General features: G+C 30.9%; 3 protein-coding genes and 1 long non-coding RNA gene across 10 annotated transcripts; 1 reads left to right on the top strand and 3 right to left on the bottom strand.

Moving 5' to 3' along the window:
- Positions 1 to 642: 642 nt before the first annotated feature.
- On the bottom strand, positions 643 to 2,862 carry LOC105763934 (uncharacterized membrane protein At1g16860). The gene is made up of 4 exons (XM_012582342.2): positions 2,419 to 2,862; positions 2,083 to 2,238; positions 1,054 to 1,265; positions 643 to 972 (listed from the first exon to the last, which is right to left on the bottom strand). The coding sequence occupies exons 1-4, from the start codon at positions 2,737 to 2,739 to the stop codon at positions 804 to 806; spliced, it is 858 nt and encodes a 285-aa protein (XP_012437796.1). The 5' UTR covers positions 2,740 to 2,862; the 3' UTR covers positions 643 to 803.
- Positions 2,863 to 6,169: 3,307 nt separating this feature from the next.
- LOC105763936 (homeobox-leucine zipper protein ATHB-7) lies at positions 6,170 to 7,251 on the bottom strand. Its single transcript, XM_012582343.2, has 2 exons — positions 6,775 to 7,251; positions 6,170 to 6,696 (listed from the first exon to the last, which is right to left on the bottom strand). The coding sequence occupies exons 1-2, from the start codon at positions 7,171 to 7,173 to the stop codon at positions 6,358 to 6,360; spliced, it is 738 nt and encodes a 245-aa protein (XP_012437797.1). The 5' UTR covers positions 7,174 to 7,251; the 3' UTR covers positions 6,170 to 6,357.
- A 3,098-nt stretch (positions 7,252 to 10,349) lies between these two features.
- LOC105763937 (uncharacterized) lies at positions 10,350 to 13,219 on the top strand. 6 transcript variants are annotated; one of them, XM_052624755.1, is made up of 7 exons: positions 10,350 to 10,507; positions 10,594 to 10,717; positions 11,039 to 11,213; positions 11,473 to 11,667; positions 11,793 to 11,840; positions 11,950 to 12,021; positions 12,836 to 13,219. In XM_052624755.1, the coding sequence occupies exons 4-7, from the start codon at positions 11,509 to 11,511 to the stop codon at positions 12,863 to 12,865; spliced, it is 309 nt and encodes a 102-aa protein (XP_052480715.1). In that variant the 5' UTR covers positions 10,350 to 10,507; positions 10,594 to 10,717; positions 11,039 to 11,213; positions 11,473 to 11,508; the 3' UTR covers positions 12,866 to 13,219. The 6 variants fall into 6 exon arrangements, 4 of the variants coding, with proteins under 4 accessions (XP_052480715.1, XP_052480717.1, XP_012437798.1 ...); XM_052624757.1 differs by having other exon boundaries at positions 10,594 to 10,687; XR_008191718.1 differs by adding an exon at positions 12,372 to 12,484 and having other exon boundaries at positions 10,377 to 10,717; positions 12,858 to 13,219.
- Positions 13,220 to 14,472: 1,253 nt separating this feature from the next.
- On the bottom strand, positions 14,473 to 17,959 carry LOC105763938 (uncharacterized). Of its 2 annotated transcripts, none has more exons than XR_008191657.1 (7): positions 17,412 to 17,959; positions 16,809 to 16,872; positions 16,250 to 16,305; positions 15,389 to 15,454; positions 15,031 to 15,086; positions 14,870 to 14,928; positions 14,473 to 14,761 (listed from the first exon to the last, which is right to left on the bottom strand). It is a non-coding gene; the product is annotated as an uncharacterized LOC105763938 (long non-coding RNA). The 2 variants fall into 2 exon arrangements; XR_008191656.1 differs by having other exon boundaries at positions 14,856 to 14,928.
- Positions 17,960 to 18,299: the final 340 nt, after the last annotated feature.

The raw sequence follows: 18,299 nt of genomic DNA on the forward strand, positions 1-18,299 counted from the left end.
TTGTGATAATGCTTATGGAATGTCCATAGGAAACTTGAAAAAGGCATTGGGTATGCTTCAACGTGGTATTAAATCACCCCAAGGTTTCAAAGAACTCGAAGCCATCGTGTTGGTAGTGATGAAGGCTTATGAGGAATGCGATCATGTTTTTGCAGAGAATGCTAAGCCTTCACCTTTTGGTATTAGTAATACTAAATTGAAATCATTGGGCACTGAGTGTAAGCAATATGCTGAAGAGGATGCTAAACAGAACTAAGTAATGTATGTGTATCTGTATGTGCATGAAGGTTGATGTTTCTTGGATGCTTGGATTGGGATGTAATATTTTTAACAACAAAACTTAAATATAGAGAGATTCAAGATCATTGAGCTTGCTTGGGAATGTACTTTTGAGAACAATTGCTAATTTTTTAATAGGTAATAATACTTTTTAATTTCACGGTGGAAGAAAACCTTCTGTTTTCTAACTTTAAGAACATAAATTGAAAATAACATAAATTCTCATTCAATCTAAACTCTAAACCCTAAACCGAATTGGAAAGTTTTTGATCTATCCAAAGGGTAATAATATTTAAGAACTTTTCACCATAATATAGTTTTGCTTTTTATCTTACAATTGAAAGGGGTGAAAAGAACAAAAAATTTACTATAAAAAAGGTAACATTCCTTGAATAAAATTTGCGTTTTTATCAGTAACCATCCAAAATCTTCTTCACTTAGATATATTTCTGTTAATATGTCAGACATTACTGTTTTGGGTGTCAAACGGAGTTCATTGAGGTCAATGGTAGGGTTATTATGTATTAAGAACACCCCGGGGCCAATATCAGACCATCAACATCGATAGGGAGAAGTAACTTTTGCCATAAGCATCCTGTAGAGAAGAGCTCGGGTGGTTGAACGATTGTTACAACTTCATCATTTTTATGTAACATTCCGGTTACGGTTACGGTGTTGCCTTCCTGTATGTACCTGCAAGTTGTTAGTGTTTGAGTAAGCATAGGCAAAAGGCAGCCAGGAATTCGAGATTCATGTTTGTATATGCAGGGTTACCCTTCTTCCAGACGTAGTAGACGGGCATCTGCGGAAAGGTTTCTTTCTCGTAACCAATTGGTGAGGTGAGGAGATAGGACTCTACATTGTTTCGTAGTAGTGACGAGTTTGCTGTCGGTGATCAAGGGGATAACTTTACAACCCGAACCGGCTTTTACCATGGCTCTGATACCGGATATGCGATCGGTTATATAGAAATCTGTAGAAAACCTCTGTCATGCAAAACAAAGTCAAGCAAAATAAAGAAACTCTACATAAACATTTCTATTTCTTACAGACACCACATTTAAGAGAACACGGATATGTTTGAAAGAACAATTGAGACGATAAACATATTGAATGTGAAGAAGCAACCTGCTTTATACTAAGTATCAGATCAAGAACAGTAGAACAACATTCAGAAACAACAGATTATGTTCATCCAGTTTTCCCACCTTGTTATTCTTCGAGATGTTTAGAAACAAGCTCGATAGAGAAACCATTACGGTCCAAATTATTAACCATCTGGCCTGTGATCCTTTAGACTACAGACTCCTCATAGATAATTGCTATAGATTTGGACAACATACTTAAGGACCACATACAACATACTAGTTGATCTTAAAGCATGCTATAAGTCATTAAGTTGCAAAGTTCACGATTCAGACTGTAAACAGAAGAAATCAGCATGAAATCAGGACAATCGGAGCAAGAAATCAGACTGTAGCATGGAACTCAAGTGCATTGCAATAAATTATTTCTCTTGGCTATGAAAAAACAAAACGAGAACAATGAAGTGTCATTATGGGAACCAAAACTAAATCCGGTAATACGAAGAGAACTAAAACGAATACCGGATAAGCAGCGATGGATATAGTTACACAAGTAATCTAACAGAAGATATCATTGCCATTATAATCTAATGCCAAAATGGAACAATGGACGTTGGCAACAATTGTGTTAAGAGCATTGTCATATAATCTATCACAATCTATCAATGCAACCAAATGGCATCAATTTAATTCAATAAGAACATACACATACACATACCTCACAATAAGCTAGGTTCCATTGAAAGCAAGATCTTCTAACATTAACAGGTTTGAGACCAAATTGTCCATATTCATAGAGAAGAGTAGATGCATATATGCATCTGCCAACCCTTTCATATGAAGTTTCTAAAGATAGATTTCCACATGATGCTACCTACAAAATGAGCAACAAAAAAACAGATTAAATTTACCAAATAATGTCAACTTTATAACACGCAAACAAGAAATTTTCAGAAACCAAATGAAAACCCCAAGAAAAATCACAAAAACCCCACAAATTATACGAAATGCAGTTTCAAAAAAAAGAGGAAGGAACTTTGAAGTGGAGATGTACCCCAGTGACCTTCACAAGCTGTCCTTCACGTGCAAGTCGAAGATCAGAATCGGGGAAAGAGTTAAGAAAGAACATGAAAGCAGATCTGTTATGGTGTCTCCAATTAATAGCATTCCAAGCTAAAAAAGAAGCAACTAAAGCATATAGTAAAAGGAAAGAGAGGAAGAAAGCAGCATTATGGACCACAACAAGGATGAAAATGGAGACAAAGAGACCAATGAAGAAAAGGGGTAAAAGAGTGTAAAAGGCTAAACTTGGTATAGGTTTGCAACTGAAACTAGTTTGGTGCTCTGTTAGGGATGCATTGGACAGGTCGTTCATCACTGAAAAAACAAAGAGAAGTGAGTGAACTGAGAAAAAAAATTTTGAAACTTTAAAAATGGGAACTTGTTTTGTGAGAGTAAGGTTTTGCCTTTTGGATAATGAGAGATCCGGCCAAAAAAACTGTAGATCTTTTTCTTCATTGAGTCAAAGTTGGGCTATTTGTCTTTAGGACTCTTAAGGAAGATTAAGGTACACAGCCCATATGAAACAATGGAGCCCACCAATTTTGGGAATGAGTACCATTGGAACCCTTTGTACTTTTATCAACTCCACTCAAAGATGGGCAAATCAATCCCTATACGTTAGATCAAAGAGTAAATTGATCATTCAGTTAAAATTTTTATCCATTTTCATTGTTAAAAATTGGACCATGTATATTAGAATGAGGTACACATGGCACGCCACGCGAAATTATTTGGTTATTCTGTCAACAATGCCAATTTTTAACAATAGAATTTGATGAAATTTTTTACTAGAAAGGACCAATTTTCACTTTAATCTAACATATAAGGATTAGTTTGCTCTTTTTTTTTAGTAAATGGGGCAAAATGTAATCTGACTCCTAGTACAGAAACCTTCATGGTACTTTTACTCCAACTTTGTCAATGCTCATCACTTCATAAGATTAAAACAGTAAAAGTACAATCGAGGTTCTTATACTAGTAGTTAGATTGTATTTTGTCCCATTTACTCTAAAAATGAGCAAATTATTTTATTATTAGATCAAAGAGAAATTGATACTTTTTATACAAAATTTCATTTATTTCTACTATTAAAAACTGGCGTGACTAACATAATAGTTAGACAGTTACACATGGTGTGCCACATGTACCTCATTCTAACATACAAAGACCAATTTTTAACAGTTGAAATGGATGGAATTTTTAACAAAATTGACCAGATTGCTATTTGATCTAACATACATGGACTAATTTACCCAATTAAGTAAAGTGGGCAAAATGTAATTTGACTCCTAATACAATTACTTCTATGGTAATTTTACCGATTAAAACTCAAAACTTTAGGTATCAATCTTCTTATGGTAAAAGTACAACAAAAATATCGTACTATACCTCGGATTGCAGTTTAGCCCCTCGACTGAAAAAATGACAAATTAGTCATTGCATGTCTGATGAGTGAGCAAAACAACCCCTCTATTAAAATTTAGCCCTCAACCTTATATATTTATTCAAATTTTGAAACTAATAAGACTAAAGGGTCAAAAGGGCCTTAGTAACAAATTTAAAAAAAATCAATTAAGCCCTTTTAAAATTATTAAAAATCATAAAAATTGTAAACATAATTTATTAAAATAAGTTATAAAATTTTATTAAAAATAACAATCTTGACCCATTAAATTTAATGGTTATAAGATTTTTTTAATTGACTTCTATTCTTTTATTGGGTTGGTATTATTAATTTTTAATAAAATTTTTTAACTTATTTTAATAAATTATGTTTACAATTTTTATGATTTTTAATAATTTAAAAGGGCTTAATTGATTTTTTTTCTAATTTGCTACTAAAGCCTTCTTGACCCTTTAGTCTTATTAGTTTTAAAATTTTCTAATTTATTTCCAATAAAAGAGTAGGGATCAAATTGAATAAATGTGAAAATATCGAAGGTTAAATTTGTTACTATACCTCATATATAAACACTAAAACAAACATGTAATAGTGGAATTTTAATGGAGAGGCTAGTTTGCTTTCTCATCTAATCTAATGTACAAAGATTAATTTACCATTTCTTTAGAAGAGGACTAAAATGCAATCTAGAGTATAGTGAAAGGGGTTTTATGGTAGCTTTATCATCTTCTTATCACTCAATACAGGAATTATTAATGCCATAATTTGTGAAGTTGTTTGCTTGTATTTAAGGTGTTAGGTTTACATTTAGGTAACATTAGGTATCCCATGGTGGTTTGGTTTCAATTTGATCCCTTTGTTTGGAATGTTGAAAGCTGAATGTTCTTAAGAATACTGGGTGTTTGTTTGTTAATGTAGTATAAGCCCTACATCTGTCTGGATAATTCCTAGAGAATCCTTGTGGGGATAAAATCTATAACCAAAATTACATAATATTCTGACACAGTCATCATGGGAGAAAAATAATATCTTGATTTTCATGTAATGACACTTTTCCCCTTTTCTTTTTGTCAATTCAATTTCATCCTTACCAAGCTCTTACTTTCTCATTAATTGTTGCATTTTGGCTGTGATTTTTACAATAATAAAAATAAATAGCAGCTTGTACATTATACTTCCGTGGTATCGTTGAAATGGATAATCACGAATTCAAGATTAGTCTTTATAAACCGTGAAAACATACATGAAAGATTCTTGGGTAAACTATGCTTGTAGTCATCCAACTATTGGTAGGTTTTTTTTTTTTTTTTGTCAATCAATTATGAAAAGTTACAAAATGGTCACTCAATTATTCAATTTTTTTCTTTTTTGGTCACTGACTGTTAAATGGCCGATGGAAAGATGATTTGGTAGCTTTTACAATTGACATAATAGCAACTTTAACCCTCAATACACTGTGTAAATTTAGTCTTGGTTCTAAAAAAATAACCCTCAAAGCTTACACATTGTGTAATTTAGTCTCTTTTTTTTTCAATTTTGCTTTTCTTTGTGACCCTTTCACTTAAAAAGCTTAAAAAATAAATCTATCGACTAAATTTAATCGGAAACACCCAAAAATCTAAGATAATCATTTCTGTCTTTTTTCATTCTTTTAAAATTAACCCTTAATAAAGTAAAACCGAAAAAAAATGGAGACCAAATTGCACCATGCGTAAATGTTTAAAGTTAACTTTTTTGGAATCAAGACTTAGTTGATTTAAGTTACTATTATACCAATTTTAAAAGCTACCAAGTTATCTTTTCCGTTAGTAATTTAATGGTTGAAGATAAAAAAGGAAGAAGAAAAATTGAACAATTGGTTACTGAAAAGAAAAATTAAAATAACTAAAGTTACCATTTTATAAGTTTATATAGTTGGACGACCAAAACAAAAATTTACTGATAATTAGATGAGTATTGTTTGCCCAATTTTTCTTAAAATTTATCCCTTTATTTCTAAAATCCAAGATTATTATAATTGTATTTATATTGCTGTTTATATAAGCTATATGTTAATGTCATCAACTAAATCTTTAATTTAATATTGATATTGTTGATAGTATAAGAAAACGTAAATTTAAGTATGCTAAAATGCGTTCATTCTTCTATTTAAAGGTTAGGAAGAATTATGAACAATTTTAAGCATTGTATTAATATATATGTTTATGCCCTGAAATAGTTTCCTAAAGAAACAGGGGAAGCTTTATCTGCTATAAAGAACTGCATTTGAAGATTAACATAAAGCTAAGCTACACTGTCATAGCTGCCATTAATTTCAGTGTAAAAGAAAGTTCAACAGCAATGACCAAAGTGATAATGAATTCATACATCTCTAGTTTTCATCTAAAATTCAAGTGATAACATAATCAAATTGTACCCCTCTCTCCCATCTCCCATACAAGCTACTTTGCCCTCATCACCCTATTGGGATGCTTACACAAAAGAAAAAATTATTTACATCCATTTTTCCTCCATGCTTTATGATTTGTTTCACGACCAAAAATCCCACCACTGATACCCATTACTAGACTGATCAAAAAGACCATCAGTCTCAAAACTATGCCAATCTTCACGACTTGGTCCTAGTTCCACCATGGTTATAAAACTAGTAGGCTCTTGTTCTAGTTCAAAATAGCTTGTCATTATAGTACTATCATCATCTGATAATACCCCAAGTCCATGCTCTGATCTTTCCATTGAAAAACTGTGCTGCTCCTCTGAATCAGACTTGATAGCTTCTCCCTCCATTGTTATAACTTGTTGGTCTCCACAACATTGACCATCATCTTCCTCTTTTGGCTTCTTTACCAAATCCTTCAGCTTCTGCAACTGTTAAAAAAGGGATATTCATGTTAGTCATATAAAAAGGTTTAATATTTGATGTACTGATTGTGTAAAAAGTAGTACCTGAAAGGCTAAAGCTTGTTTTTCTTTCTTTAAGCTCTCGTACTTGGAAGCTAAATTATCATAATTGGATTGTAACATGGTGTAGTCACGTTCGAGTTGCTTCGATTTCCGTCTAGCTCGTTTGTTCTGGAACCATATAGCTACTTGCCTTGGTTGTAACCCCAAGTCTTTAGCTACCTCCAACTTCTTCCTTGGCTCGAGCCTCGACTCTGATTCGAACATCGATTCTAAGGACCGGATTTGTTCGTCGCTGAACCTTCTCTTGTTGTTGTTGTTCTTCTTCTTCTTGGTCGTAGTAATTTCAGGCATGCCGGAAAATGGATCTTCTATGATCCTTTGTGTATATTCTCCTACAAGGATTTGATCTTCTTTCTGTGGTTGAATATGATATGATCGCATTTTTAGAACCCCATAAACCAAAGCATATCTATATCTTGGTCTTGGGGTTTGAGATTGGATTTCTTGTTCTTGCTAGCTACCCTTGTTTATATATGTGTATGTATGTATGTATGTATGTATATGCATATATGGATTTTGAAGTGATGAGGTTAGTGCTTTTCCTTTTTTGCCTTCTCTTACAAATTATTACCAATTTTCCTTTTGTTTTTTTCTTTGCTTAATCTATGGGTAAGTGGAAGTCTCGAGGTGTGTGAACATTTAAGGTGGAAAGTAAGGCTCAAAAAATATTTTATAATTTCTTTATTTATTCTCTTAAATAATTTTACATTTTTTTATAGACCGATCATGTTTTTTTAACTTCACAAATGAGTTAAGAAACTACCATGAGTCTCATTTTTATTTTTAATTTGTAATTACTATTTAAGGACAAATGACGATTTTTTAATTACTATTTATGTCACACATCACGTTTGCCTAAACCCTTCTTTGTATGAAATATGAGGTTTGAATTTTATTTAAATTCTTTCATATCTACAAATACCTCACCTATATTATTATTTTATCATTTTTAATTTAGTATTTAATAATTTATTACTCGTGTCCTTTTGGAGTTAATTTTTAATTTTAATTTTATTAATTAACTAAATTATATAATAAATATATTAAAATTACTAAGTTCAAAGTTTTTGAAATATATATTTTAAAATTTATCAATAATAAATTTAAAATAATAACAAGTCAAAGTAAAAAAATTGACCACTAAATATTAAGATGGGACAAGTTTATTGAGATTAAGGGACTACGTTTTTACTTTTAGTAAAATGTTGAACATAAATAATTTAATATTTTTTTAATGTTTACAATATTGTAGTTTATATTATTATATATTTAATTTTTATATGATATAAATGATATAATATATAAAAAATAAATTGAATAATTGGAAATTGGGCTAAATTGAATTAAGTTACTGTTTTGAATATTGTAGATTAAGGGTAAGTTTGGATGGGCGGTACGTTTACCTACGGTTAGTGTAAAAATAGCGGTGGAGGTGAAATTAGATACTGTAGCGATACTGTAGCGTGAGACAAAAAGTAAGCTAAACGCACCGCACCCAATCGCCCATCCAAACCCACCCTAAGTTTGACTCATATTTTAAATAGATTTATTTATTTTTGTTCAATTCCACTTTTTAAATCTAATATTTTTATTCAAATCTTTTTAAGTTTCAAATAGAATTTTAAACTTATACGAAGAACAAATTTATAATAAAAAAATAAATTCATAAAAATGTATAGTATAATAGAATTTGATAAAAAAATAAAGTTAAATAAATCATTTTTATCTAATTTTTATTTTTTATATAAATTTTTGATAAATATATTTCTTATTTTTATATTAAAGTTTACATAATTTAGACTAAATTAGTATAAATTAATCACTATTTTCTTAAACTTCGTAATATTCTTTAGCAATAAAACCAGTTGCCTTGGGACAAATATCTTCCACACATGAGCCATAGACCAATAGTGACTTAACACGCGGAAGTTCATCAGTCAAAAAACTTGGTATCATCTTACGTGGTGTTTAAGGTTGAGGTGACGTGTCTAAAATCTTGTGGTTCAAAAAGATTGGCTTATAATAAATGGGACACGTGTCCAACTTTTGGTCCAATATCGTATCTTATTGAAAGTCTGCTTGTGGGGACAATGTACAGGTGTCTGTCTCACTTGGCTTTTTCCTACGTCACTGTCTGCAGGCCACGTGGTGTGCAAAAACAATTTTTTTTTATTTTTCAATTTTTAAGACATTATTTGGGTCTTAATCTTATGATTTGTAATGTCAAGATTCAATAAGAAATGGATGTACCAACAACAATATAGGGTTTTTATTTATTTATTTGATTAAAACTACGTATAATCAATGTTGGATATGAATAAATTTTTAGTTGACATCATTAATTGAGAATCTATGACACATTGATATTTGAAAGTTATCCATAAACGTAGGATAGAGATCATATATGTTCTATGTTTATGTAATTTTAGTGTATGATCTGAGTTCTTGAACTGGGAAAATAAAAAGCCTTTGAAGGTGTTAAAAGAAAGCCTCATAGAGCGATTAGGTTGGGGCAAAACTGTATATGGGTCGAGCTACTTAGTTCGGCCTAAAGATTTACTTGAAAAGTAGGAAGGTTTATGTAAAAATATAGGTCCAAAAAAATGGGTTTTGATAAAAAATAATGTTCATTTAGAAAATAGGCTGGGTATCAAATAAGGCTTTTTTGGCCTAGGCCTGGCCCGAATATGCAAAAAAAAAAAACCTACTATTTTTTTTATTTTTTTGTTGTTTTCTCACTATTTTGCTATAATTTCACTATTATGTTGTTATTGTTTGGATATTGTATAACTCTTGTTTTATTGTTAATTTTGATACTATTTTAGAGACATTTGCTTGTTAAGCTGCACTTGTCTTAGTGTTATTTAAGTATATATATATTTTAATTTATTTTAATATATTGGGAAACATTTATTTTAATGTTTTTAGTATTTTTTTAAAAATTTATATAAAAATTTAATATCAGCCAGGCTTGGATAAAAATTGAGGCCCATTTTTTAGGCCAAACCCGACCTAACAAATGGACATAAATTTTTGGTTGGGCTCGGCCCGAACTTAGCCAGGCCCATAGACACCTCTAGTTAAGAGTGGTTAGGGGGAATTTAAAATTTTTATTAGAGGCTGGAATTAATTATAATTTTTTATTGATTAAAATATAAGTTTATCATATATTAATTTATAATTTCATCATTTTTGAAGGGACTAAACATAATTTTTTTTTCTTTTTTAGGGGGTTAAAGTACAATATTATTATATATTAATTTATAATTTCTTTATTATAAGAGGATTGAATTGAAAAATTTTCATTTGGGGCAAAATATAATTTTATTATATGTTAATTTATAAGTTTTCTATTTATAAAAAATGACTGGATTAAAAAAATAGTAATTTTGGGAGGGCCTCGGCCCTTGGCTACCACCCTCATATTCGCTTCTGAGGGTGTTACAAAATTTACAGCATGTTTGGTTGGGGGAATAGGAATGCATTCCCCCAATTCGGTGGGCCCACCACTTTAGTTTGGTTGGCTGTAATCCATTCCAGCTCTATTACGGAAAAATATTGAATAGGCATTCCCTCCCTTCACCAATGAATAGCTATTCAACGCTTCCAGTAATATACAAAATTATTTTTCTTTCCTTTTCTACCCATTTTACATTCTCTTCAAACTCCCAACTCCCATATGAGATCTTTTCCAATAAATCTCAAAGATTATCGTGTGAGTATGAAATTTTTGTGTTTTATTTAAACTTTCTCTTCTTACTTTCTTTTTACCCTCACCATTCTCCCAATATACCTGTGTAGAACGTTTGGAGTAAGCAAGAAGAGGGGTTTGAAAGAACAACAGCAGCAGTCATGGCAAAGAAGATCAGCGTAACAAAGAAAGCCTTGATTCCAGGTTTAATCAAACCCTCAAGAATGTCTAAGGGTACCTCTTTCTAATTGTTCCAATTTCCCATTACTTTTCCTCCTCTATTTTCTTTCTGGTTTCTCAATGTTGACTTTGGATTGTTCTTTTTCATTAGATTTAGAGAAATACCTTCTGGTCTTTCGAATTTCAGTTTTGATTCTGAATTCCCGTGGAATAATTTTTCCTCTTTAGGTGGAATCATAGGCATCCCAGGAGTTGTGTTTTATGTGGTCTTTCTGCAATGTTTTGCTGGCATTGAAGTTCAACAATTGATACTCATTTCTTATTTTTTTTTCCTAATTTAATCTTAATCTGTATTTTTTCTGATTTCCCCTGTAGGGCATTCACTGTATTAGGAAAGCTGAAGCCGGAAGATGCTGTTCAGGCTACGCTTTCTTCTCTACCTGATGAAGTTATGGATACTATTGGTGTTATAGCTCTACCATTTGAAGATTCTGTTTCGGAAAGGAGAAGGAAGCTGGAGTACCTTGAGATGCAGGAAGAACTGATCAAGGTTGAAAAAGGAATATGTTTTATATTATTTTTCATATGAATAGTCTCCTCTATTGTAAGTTGTTTATTATTTTTGCCTCCTATGGGGCTCAGTTGACCCTGCTTGCTTTGAAGGAGTTTAATATAATCTTAGCTTTAAATAGAGGCATTTAGTCTTGAAGTTTTCTGCTGAACTTAAACAAAAAAACCCAAAAGCAATATTCCTGGTCTTATGCAGTTCTTTGAATTTCATTGGTTGTTTTAAATTGGTACCTTTGTAGGAGGAGGAAGAGAAATAAGAAGAAGAGCTGGCAAAGATGAAGGAACCTAAGGCTAGAAAAGAGGATGTGGCATTGAAAGAGATGACTGTCCCAACAGCTAGAGAAGCACAAGAACAGGCTATAGCAAGAGCGTTAAAAAAAAGAGATCAGCTCTATGAAATGAGTTGTGCATTGGTTGTTTTAGCTTCAGCATCTGTAAGGACTCTATTTGAATATTTTTGTCTGTGACTGTTAACTGTTGATTCTGTTCTTCTATTGTTATCTTCCTAGCATTGCCACTTGCAATGTGAATTTGACTTCATTTTGTTCCTAATATGCAGTCTGTAAGCAGAGAGCGAGAAGAGTTCTTTGGTCTTGTAAATAAGGAGGTATGTTATAAAATTTGAGGATGAGAAATCGTAAGTTATCTAGCTTGATGTTTGCATTACCATATTTTTTCTATTTTGTGTTTTCATACTATTATGTTCTTCCCTTCAGGTATTTCCGGCATGCATCTGGTTCACTTCTTATTCTCTCCAAAAATCTTGCTCAATATATCAACACAAACAGGTTAGTTTTTATTTGTTGTTGCTATAATCTTGAAAGAATGAGATAGACATTCTACTTTGAGATTTTCAAACTGAAAAGAAACCAAGGTTTCTTGACATTAGTAATTAATACAGTTTGGGTGCTATAAGACTAGTCCACCTGCAGGTATTTATGTGTTATAAACTGAATGACAGTTAAGCAAAATGCATATCTATTTTGTATGTCAATTACCAATCATTTTGCTTTGCATGCAAAGTTGAACATAGTCAAACATTCATTTGAAAAGTTGTGTTGCGAACTATACCTTCTTATGTTGCTTAAAATTCCTAATGAAATTGAGTTTCACTTCTTCTAATTTATATTACATGCAGTGCATTTTTGAAGACTTATGCTCATGATGATATATCAATGGCATCTTGGATGATGGGTGTCCAGGCAATTTATATAGATAATAATCATCTTTGCTGCAGTAGCATTAGACAAGGTGAAATTGCCTCCATGTTATATTCTTGTTCAAACTTTTTTACAGCTTTTACAATGCAATTTTGAAAAATAAAGAGACAGTCATTAGGTAGCTATTATAAGCATACATTTCTGCCCTTTTTTAAAGTAAAAAATGGGTTATGATTTTATTTATCAAGAATACATTTTAAGGTGCATGGTTCTACTAATATAATAGTGCAGCTTATTTTGATGATCAGTATTTTGATGATGATTTTATTATAAGCTTACATTTCTGCCTATGGATCCTGCATTTAGAATTCCACATTCAGGGAATGATAAGGATTGTCATTGAATGACGGTTGGGAATTTCTCTTGGTTTTTTTCTGTTAAGATGTTCATCGACTGTGGCCCAGGACGATGAGGAAGTGGATGAGACTGGAGTTGAGCCGAAAGACATTGAGTTGGTGATGACACAAGCAAGAGTGTCGAGATCAAAGGCTGTGAAGGCACTCAAGGCTGCAGATGGGGACATTGTATCTGCTATAATGGAGCTAACAACTTAAATGAATATGGTGTGTGTTAGCGAAATTTGATGGATTTTGCACTAGTAAATGTGTTCTATGAGAATTGCGTGTTATGTCATAGTCACAAGTTTATGTTGTTTTGGTGACTTTTTTGTTTTTGCTATTTTAATCATTTTCATTAGTTGAATTGGAATTTGTAGTCACTCTATTTGTTAAGATATCTATGGGCAACCGATGAAATGTTGGTATAATTAGAGTTGTGGTGGCAATCAGGCAGGTTCGGGTTGGTATAATTGCTATACAATTGAATAACAATTGAAAATATATAAAATCATGTAACTTTTTGTTAATATATGAATATTATGTTAGGATGTAAAATATAATTCTCAAGTTATTTATTACTTTTAATATTTTATTTTTTTATTGTAGAATAATTAAATTATTTGTTTCACTAATGATATTTTAGCACATTAAATATGTATTACAGTTTAAAAATAATAAAATAGATTATATATTATTTTTATAGTATTATATATTATGATTTTAGTAAATTCATATAATAATAATTATATTAAGAATTTTATTAAATTATATATTATTTTATTAAATTATATTTAATAATAATTATGTTAAAATATGGTTAAATTATTTATTATTTTATTAAATTATTTTTAATAATAATATTATTAAAATTTAATAACAATAACAATAACAACAATCATCTACTTAAAAAAAATTCTGTTAAGAGTATTCTAGTCATTTTAGTTTTTTTCTCTTGTGCTATTACAACATCATTCCATTCAACCAAACACAAAAATACTATTACAGTTCGATTCCATTCCACTCAACCAAACAATTGAATTATTTATTACAGCTCTATTCAATTACAGCTCTATTCCATTCACTACACCAAAACAGGTTTTTAGCAACGCTTTTTTAAGCTTTTAGAAGCGCCGCTAACTTTAGCAACTTTTTTAGAAATAAACGCCGCTAAAGACCAAGACCTTTAGCGGCGCTTTTCCCACAAACGCCGCTAAAGACCATGACCTTCAGCGGCGCTTTTCCCACAAACGCCGCTAAAGACCATGACCTTCAGCGGCGCTTTTCTCACAAGCGCCGCTAAAAACCAAGACCTTCAGCGGCACTTTTCCTAAAAACGCCACGAAAGACCAAGACCTTTAGCGACGCTTTTAACCCAAACGCCGCTAAAAATATATCTTTAAAAAAAATACTTTTTTTCAAATAATATTTATTTCTATGATAAATATTATATTATGTTTTAAGGATAAATAAAAAAATATTATTTAAATTAAATTTTCTACAAAATTTTAGCTTTAAAACTAAATATAAATATAAAACTTAATGAATTTAAATTTAGAATTTAAAATAATAAATTAATAACATAATTAAAATCCAAAAGTTAGAACACTAAAATATACAATGCAAGGTAATAAAATAAAATAAAATTTAGAATCAAAACTAAAATAAATAATACATATGCAAGGTAATAAAATATACAATGCATTTTCTTAATCAAGTAAATCTTGGTTACAGAACTAACACAGAAAATAACACAGTATACAGTAAGTTTCGTCTTTCACATTTAAGAAATAATAATAATAGCATGTTTGTTTGCATGCTACCATGATCAAAACACAAAAATGAAGTGAAAGAATGCAAAGGTTTTCCACCTGATACAAATTTCTCCTACGAATGTGCAAAATCAGATCTCTAGATTCTCGGAGTTCTTCATCTGGTGCTGTCTCGATGGTTTTGATTATTGTGTCATCTAGCTGGATTCAAAAAAAGAATAGAATGCAAAGCATGTTATACATTTGGACTCCAAATTTTTAGCAACTCAAAAGAATGCTAAGCATGTTGTCCAACCTTCCAGTACTTACAAGGATCCTGAATAAAAATGAAATCAGACCTCACCACTTAAGATAAGACGCCTACACAACTAATTACACAAAAGAAAAAGATGAGAAAAAATAACAATGTAAAAAAACACTAAAAGAACTAAACATGTATTTCGCAAGTAAATGAAATAGATGATACTAACAGTCTTTAGCACGATAGCAGATCTCATCACCCAAAACTCACATAGTCTCCATGAACCTGCAGGTGGTGTAGCATGTATATTAAGTTTCACTTACTTATCCACATCAATTACATTCTGACCATTTGCAACAATATCATATAAGAATTGCTTCTCCTTTGCACTCTTCAAAGTAAGCACAAAATAGTGTATGTGTTAGATAAAGCAAAGAAACAAAGAATGTCTGTACTTCATACTGGAGCAAAATATAAAAAATCCAATGATCAACCGAAATTAAACTATTCATCAAAATGATTGCAATTAACTGAGTTAAAACATGATTTTTTTTTCTTTTCTTGCAAATATCTAAAGTTTTTTATACCTTCCCAAATGGTGAAACAAGCTGGTGAAGTGGTGTAATTCTGTCTCCTAATTTTTCTTTCCTCGCCTGCCATATAACATATATATATGTATATATACAAGTCAAAAAAAAAGAAAAAGTAGGTGATTAATTTACTATTTTACTTTCACTTAAACTATATTCTCTTTTTCATACATTAATCTGTAAAACGAAGACTCCCCCAAATTACTTCAGATGTCTCTCTTATATTCTATTTAAAAACTTAAAAATCTATAAAAAAAATCAATTACTATAAAAAAAAAAGATAAGTGTGAATTAAAAATATAATCCCAAATACTGATTCGAATCAGCTGATTTTTAACCTGAGAATTAAAAAAGATAAGTGTGAATTAAAAACTACGAAAGCTGCACACATGCAGTCAACTAAGCAGTTGGTATGATAACATGCACAAAGTAGATCATAAACTCTAGCCCAAACGTAATCAATCTCTCCACAAAACTAATACATTAGAGTGTAAAATTTTAAGATAAAATCATGTTTGAACTTTGACACCTAGTCCCATGTTCACTTATGGATAAAATATTGAAACTTTTTCCCAGGTAAAACTTGTCGACACATATACTTGAAACATTTACAAAATCATTTTATTTTCCAGTTATTTCAGAAGACTACAGATCAATCTCATGATTTCAGCAATAATAACTGTAATCCACATCATACTATAACTTAAAACCCCAAAATCATAATTTCTTAATCCTAAATTCATCATAAACAGCATCTTGGAAGATTACCCAAAAGTTTGTCTTACACTACTTAGGGGGAAAACGAACTAAGAAATCAATATTAAGTGTTGTGTGAAGTTACATAATTCATCAGCATACCTTCCTACTGTTCACCTTTTTCCCGCATTAAGTTCTTCAGGTTTCCTTCGGTTTCTCTGCCAAATTGCAAATATAACTTTATCTCTTAAAGCAGATGGATCTACAGATGATTTTAAATGTACAAATATGATGTCTAAGAATTAAAAAGAACAAAAGCACATTAACAGATCAGTTGAGTCACACTTGCTGCAGTCAATGCCAAAACTAATAATTGAACACTTACACCAGTATATCAAAACTAATAATTTGCAGACCAATTTTTCATACACAGTAAATCACGTGATGCTAACCTACTCAATCTTACAAGCCTTTTATCCAACCATAAGGGGATTTACCCCATTAAGCCCCATCCAAGACTAAGTACAGTTAAATCCTTTGTTGTTCAGGCTCTTTTCTTTTACTTCATTTGTGAAGTCCCTCTGTTTGACATGTACAATGGGCATGGCATTCCAACCAGACATACACCCGAGAAACATAGAACAATAACAGTTCTAGAAATTTTTAACTCTTAAAAATAATAAAATAAAATTGGTGATGGCAAGCAGTCATAGTGTCATACCGTGCACTTATTGATTTGTACATCTGCTGAGCTCCATAGAAATTGCCCTCATTTATAGCTTTTTCTAATTTATCAATATTTTGCATTTCATATCAAAAGCAAAAACCAAAGCAATTAGAGATCATTCTTCACCAAAAAAATAAACTCATACTTTGATATAAAACTATAGTATTTATTGGTCTAATTAGAAACCATTCCTCAGCATAAAAATAGAGTAAAATCATACTTAAATCTAAAGCTACACTCTTAATTGGTTTTCTCTTGAATAGAAGAAAAAAAAGAGCTTGTTTTTTCAAAGAACAGAACTTTCCACACGCAAATGCTACAAACCCAAGATTAAAATAACAAAAAAGTTTAAAAGCTCCTCCTTTTGAATGAAACTTTCCATCCTTCCAACCTCCTACACTTCTATTTTCTTACCAACCAAACAAAAGCTTAGGGAACAAGTACATAAATGTAAAATATACGAAATTATCAAATTGTTTCTATTTTTTTTTCCAGTTTTCCACGAAAAAAATGATGGGTTATTTCCAAAATTTTTTCTTTCACTGAAAAAAATCTTAAAAAAAAAATACTGAAAGCAATAGAAATAAAAAAGAACACCTCTTGAACAGGAGGAAGTGCAGCTCTTCTTAGTTTTTCTCTTGACATTTTCCCTTGATATCCTCTTTCACTTCTTGTTCTTCAATGGAAAGAAAGTACCGATTTTTCTTCTTCTTATTCAGAAAGATCTGTTTTCTTTTTCCTTCTATTGATTTCTTATTCAATGGGAAGTTTCAGTCTCTCTTTCACCTCCTCTTCCTCCGGTTTCTTGTCATCTAGGGTTTCCGTCTCCATAGAAATCACCAGTAAAATTAAAAGGAAACTGTATGTTTCCCTTGAAAGCCTAAAATTAAAAGAAACCCTAACAGATCGAGAGAAAATGAGTAGCTATGGTGAGTGAATTCAGTGCAGTGAAATGAAAAGGAAAAAGAAATGTGATTGGTGTAGGTGTATTTACTTGGTGTTGCTGAAAATGGGAAATTTGGAGGCAAATTTTGAGATTAAAACGGAAAAAGAATCAAGTAGAAACTTTTATTTGGGAGATGAGAAGAAGAGGGAGTAATGAGCGGGTAACCAAAAAACTGAGCGGGATTTAGATTACCTTTCTACTTGTGGCGTTTTACATAAAAACGGCACAAAAAATGATTCCATTTTTGAATAAAACGACGTTTTATTAAGTAAAATTATTCTTTGCGGCGTTTTCATAATTTTTGCGGCGTTTTTTCAGAAAACGCCGCAAAAAATTATTTCATTTTAAATAAAATGACACCGTTTTGCTCTGCTAAAATTTTTTTATTTTGTATACTAAAAATTATAAGTTAAGTAATTTTATAAAACATTTTTTATTACTATTTTTATAAATTGATTTTTTATAAAATAAAAAAACCAAGTACTCTCAAAATAAATATTTTTATTTTAATAAGAAAACAAATGATAAAATGACAGTAA

Source organism: Gossypium raimondii, chromosome 12 (assembly GCF_025698545.1).
Source record: "Gossypium raimondii isolate GPD5lz chromosome 12, ASM2569854v1, whole genome shotgun sequence".
Classification (NCBI taxonomy): Eukaryota; Viridiplantae; Streptophyta; class Magnoliopsida; order Malvales; family Malvaceae; genus Gossypium; species Gossypium raimondii.

Coding starts and splice junctions, on each gene's coding strand:
- LOC105763936 (XM_012582343.2), bottom strand. CDS start 7,173: ATGCGATCATATCATATTCAACCACAGAAAGAAGATCAAATCCTTGTA. Junction 6,697..6,774: donor AACAAGCTTTAGCCTTTCAG/GTACTACTTTTT, acceptor CTTTTTTAACAG/TTGCAGAAGCTGAAGGATTT.
- LOC105763934 (XM_012582342.2), bottom strand. CDS start 2,739: ATGAACGACCTGTCCAATGCATCCCTAACAGAGCACCAAACTAGTTTC. Junction 2,239..2,418: donor AGCTTGTGAAGGTCACTGGG/GTACATCTCCAC, acceptor CTCATTTTGTAG/GTAGCATCATGTGGAAATCT. Junction 973..1,053: donor CTACTACGTCTGGAAGAAGG/GTAACCCTGCAT, acceptor AACAACTTGCAG/GTACATACAGGAAGGCAACA.
- LOC105763937 (XM_052624755.1), top strand. CDS start 11,509: ATGAAGGAACCTAAGGCTAGAAAAGAGGATGTGGCATTGAAAGAGATG. Junction 11,668..11,792: donor TTGTTTTAGCTTCAGCATCT/GTAAGGACTCTA, acceptor CCTAATATGCAG/TCTGTAAGCAGAGAGCGAGA. Junction 12,022..12,835: donor CAATATATCAACACAAACAG/GTTAGTTTTTAT, acceptor TTTTCTGTTAAG/ATGTTCATCGACTGTGGCCC.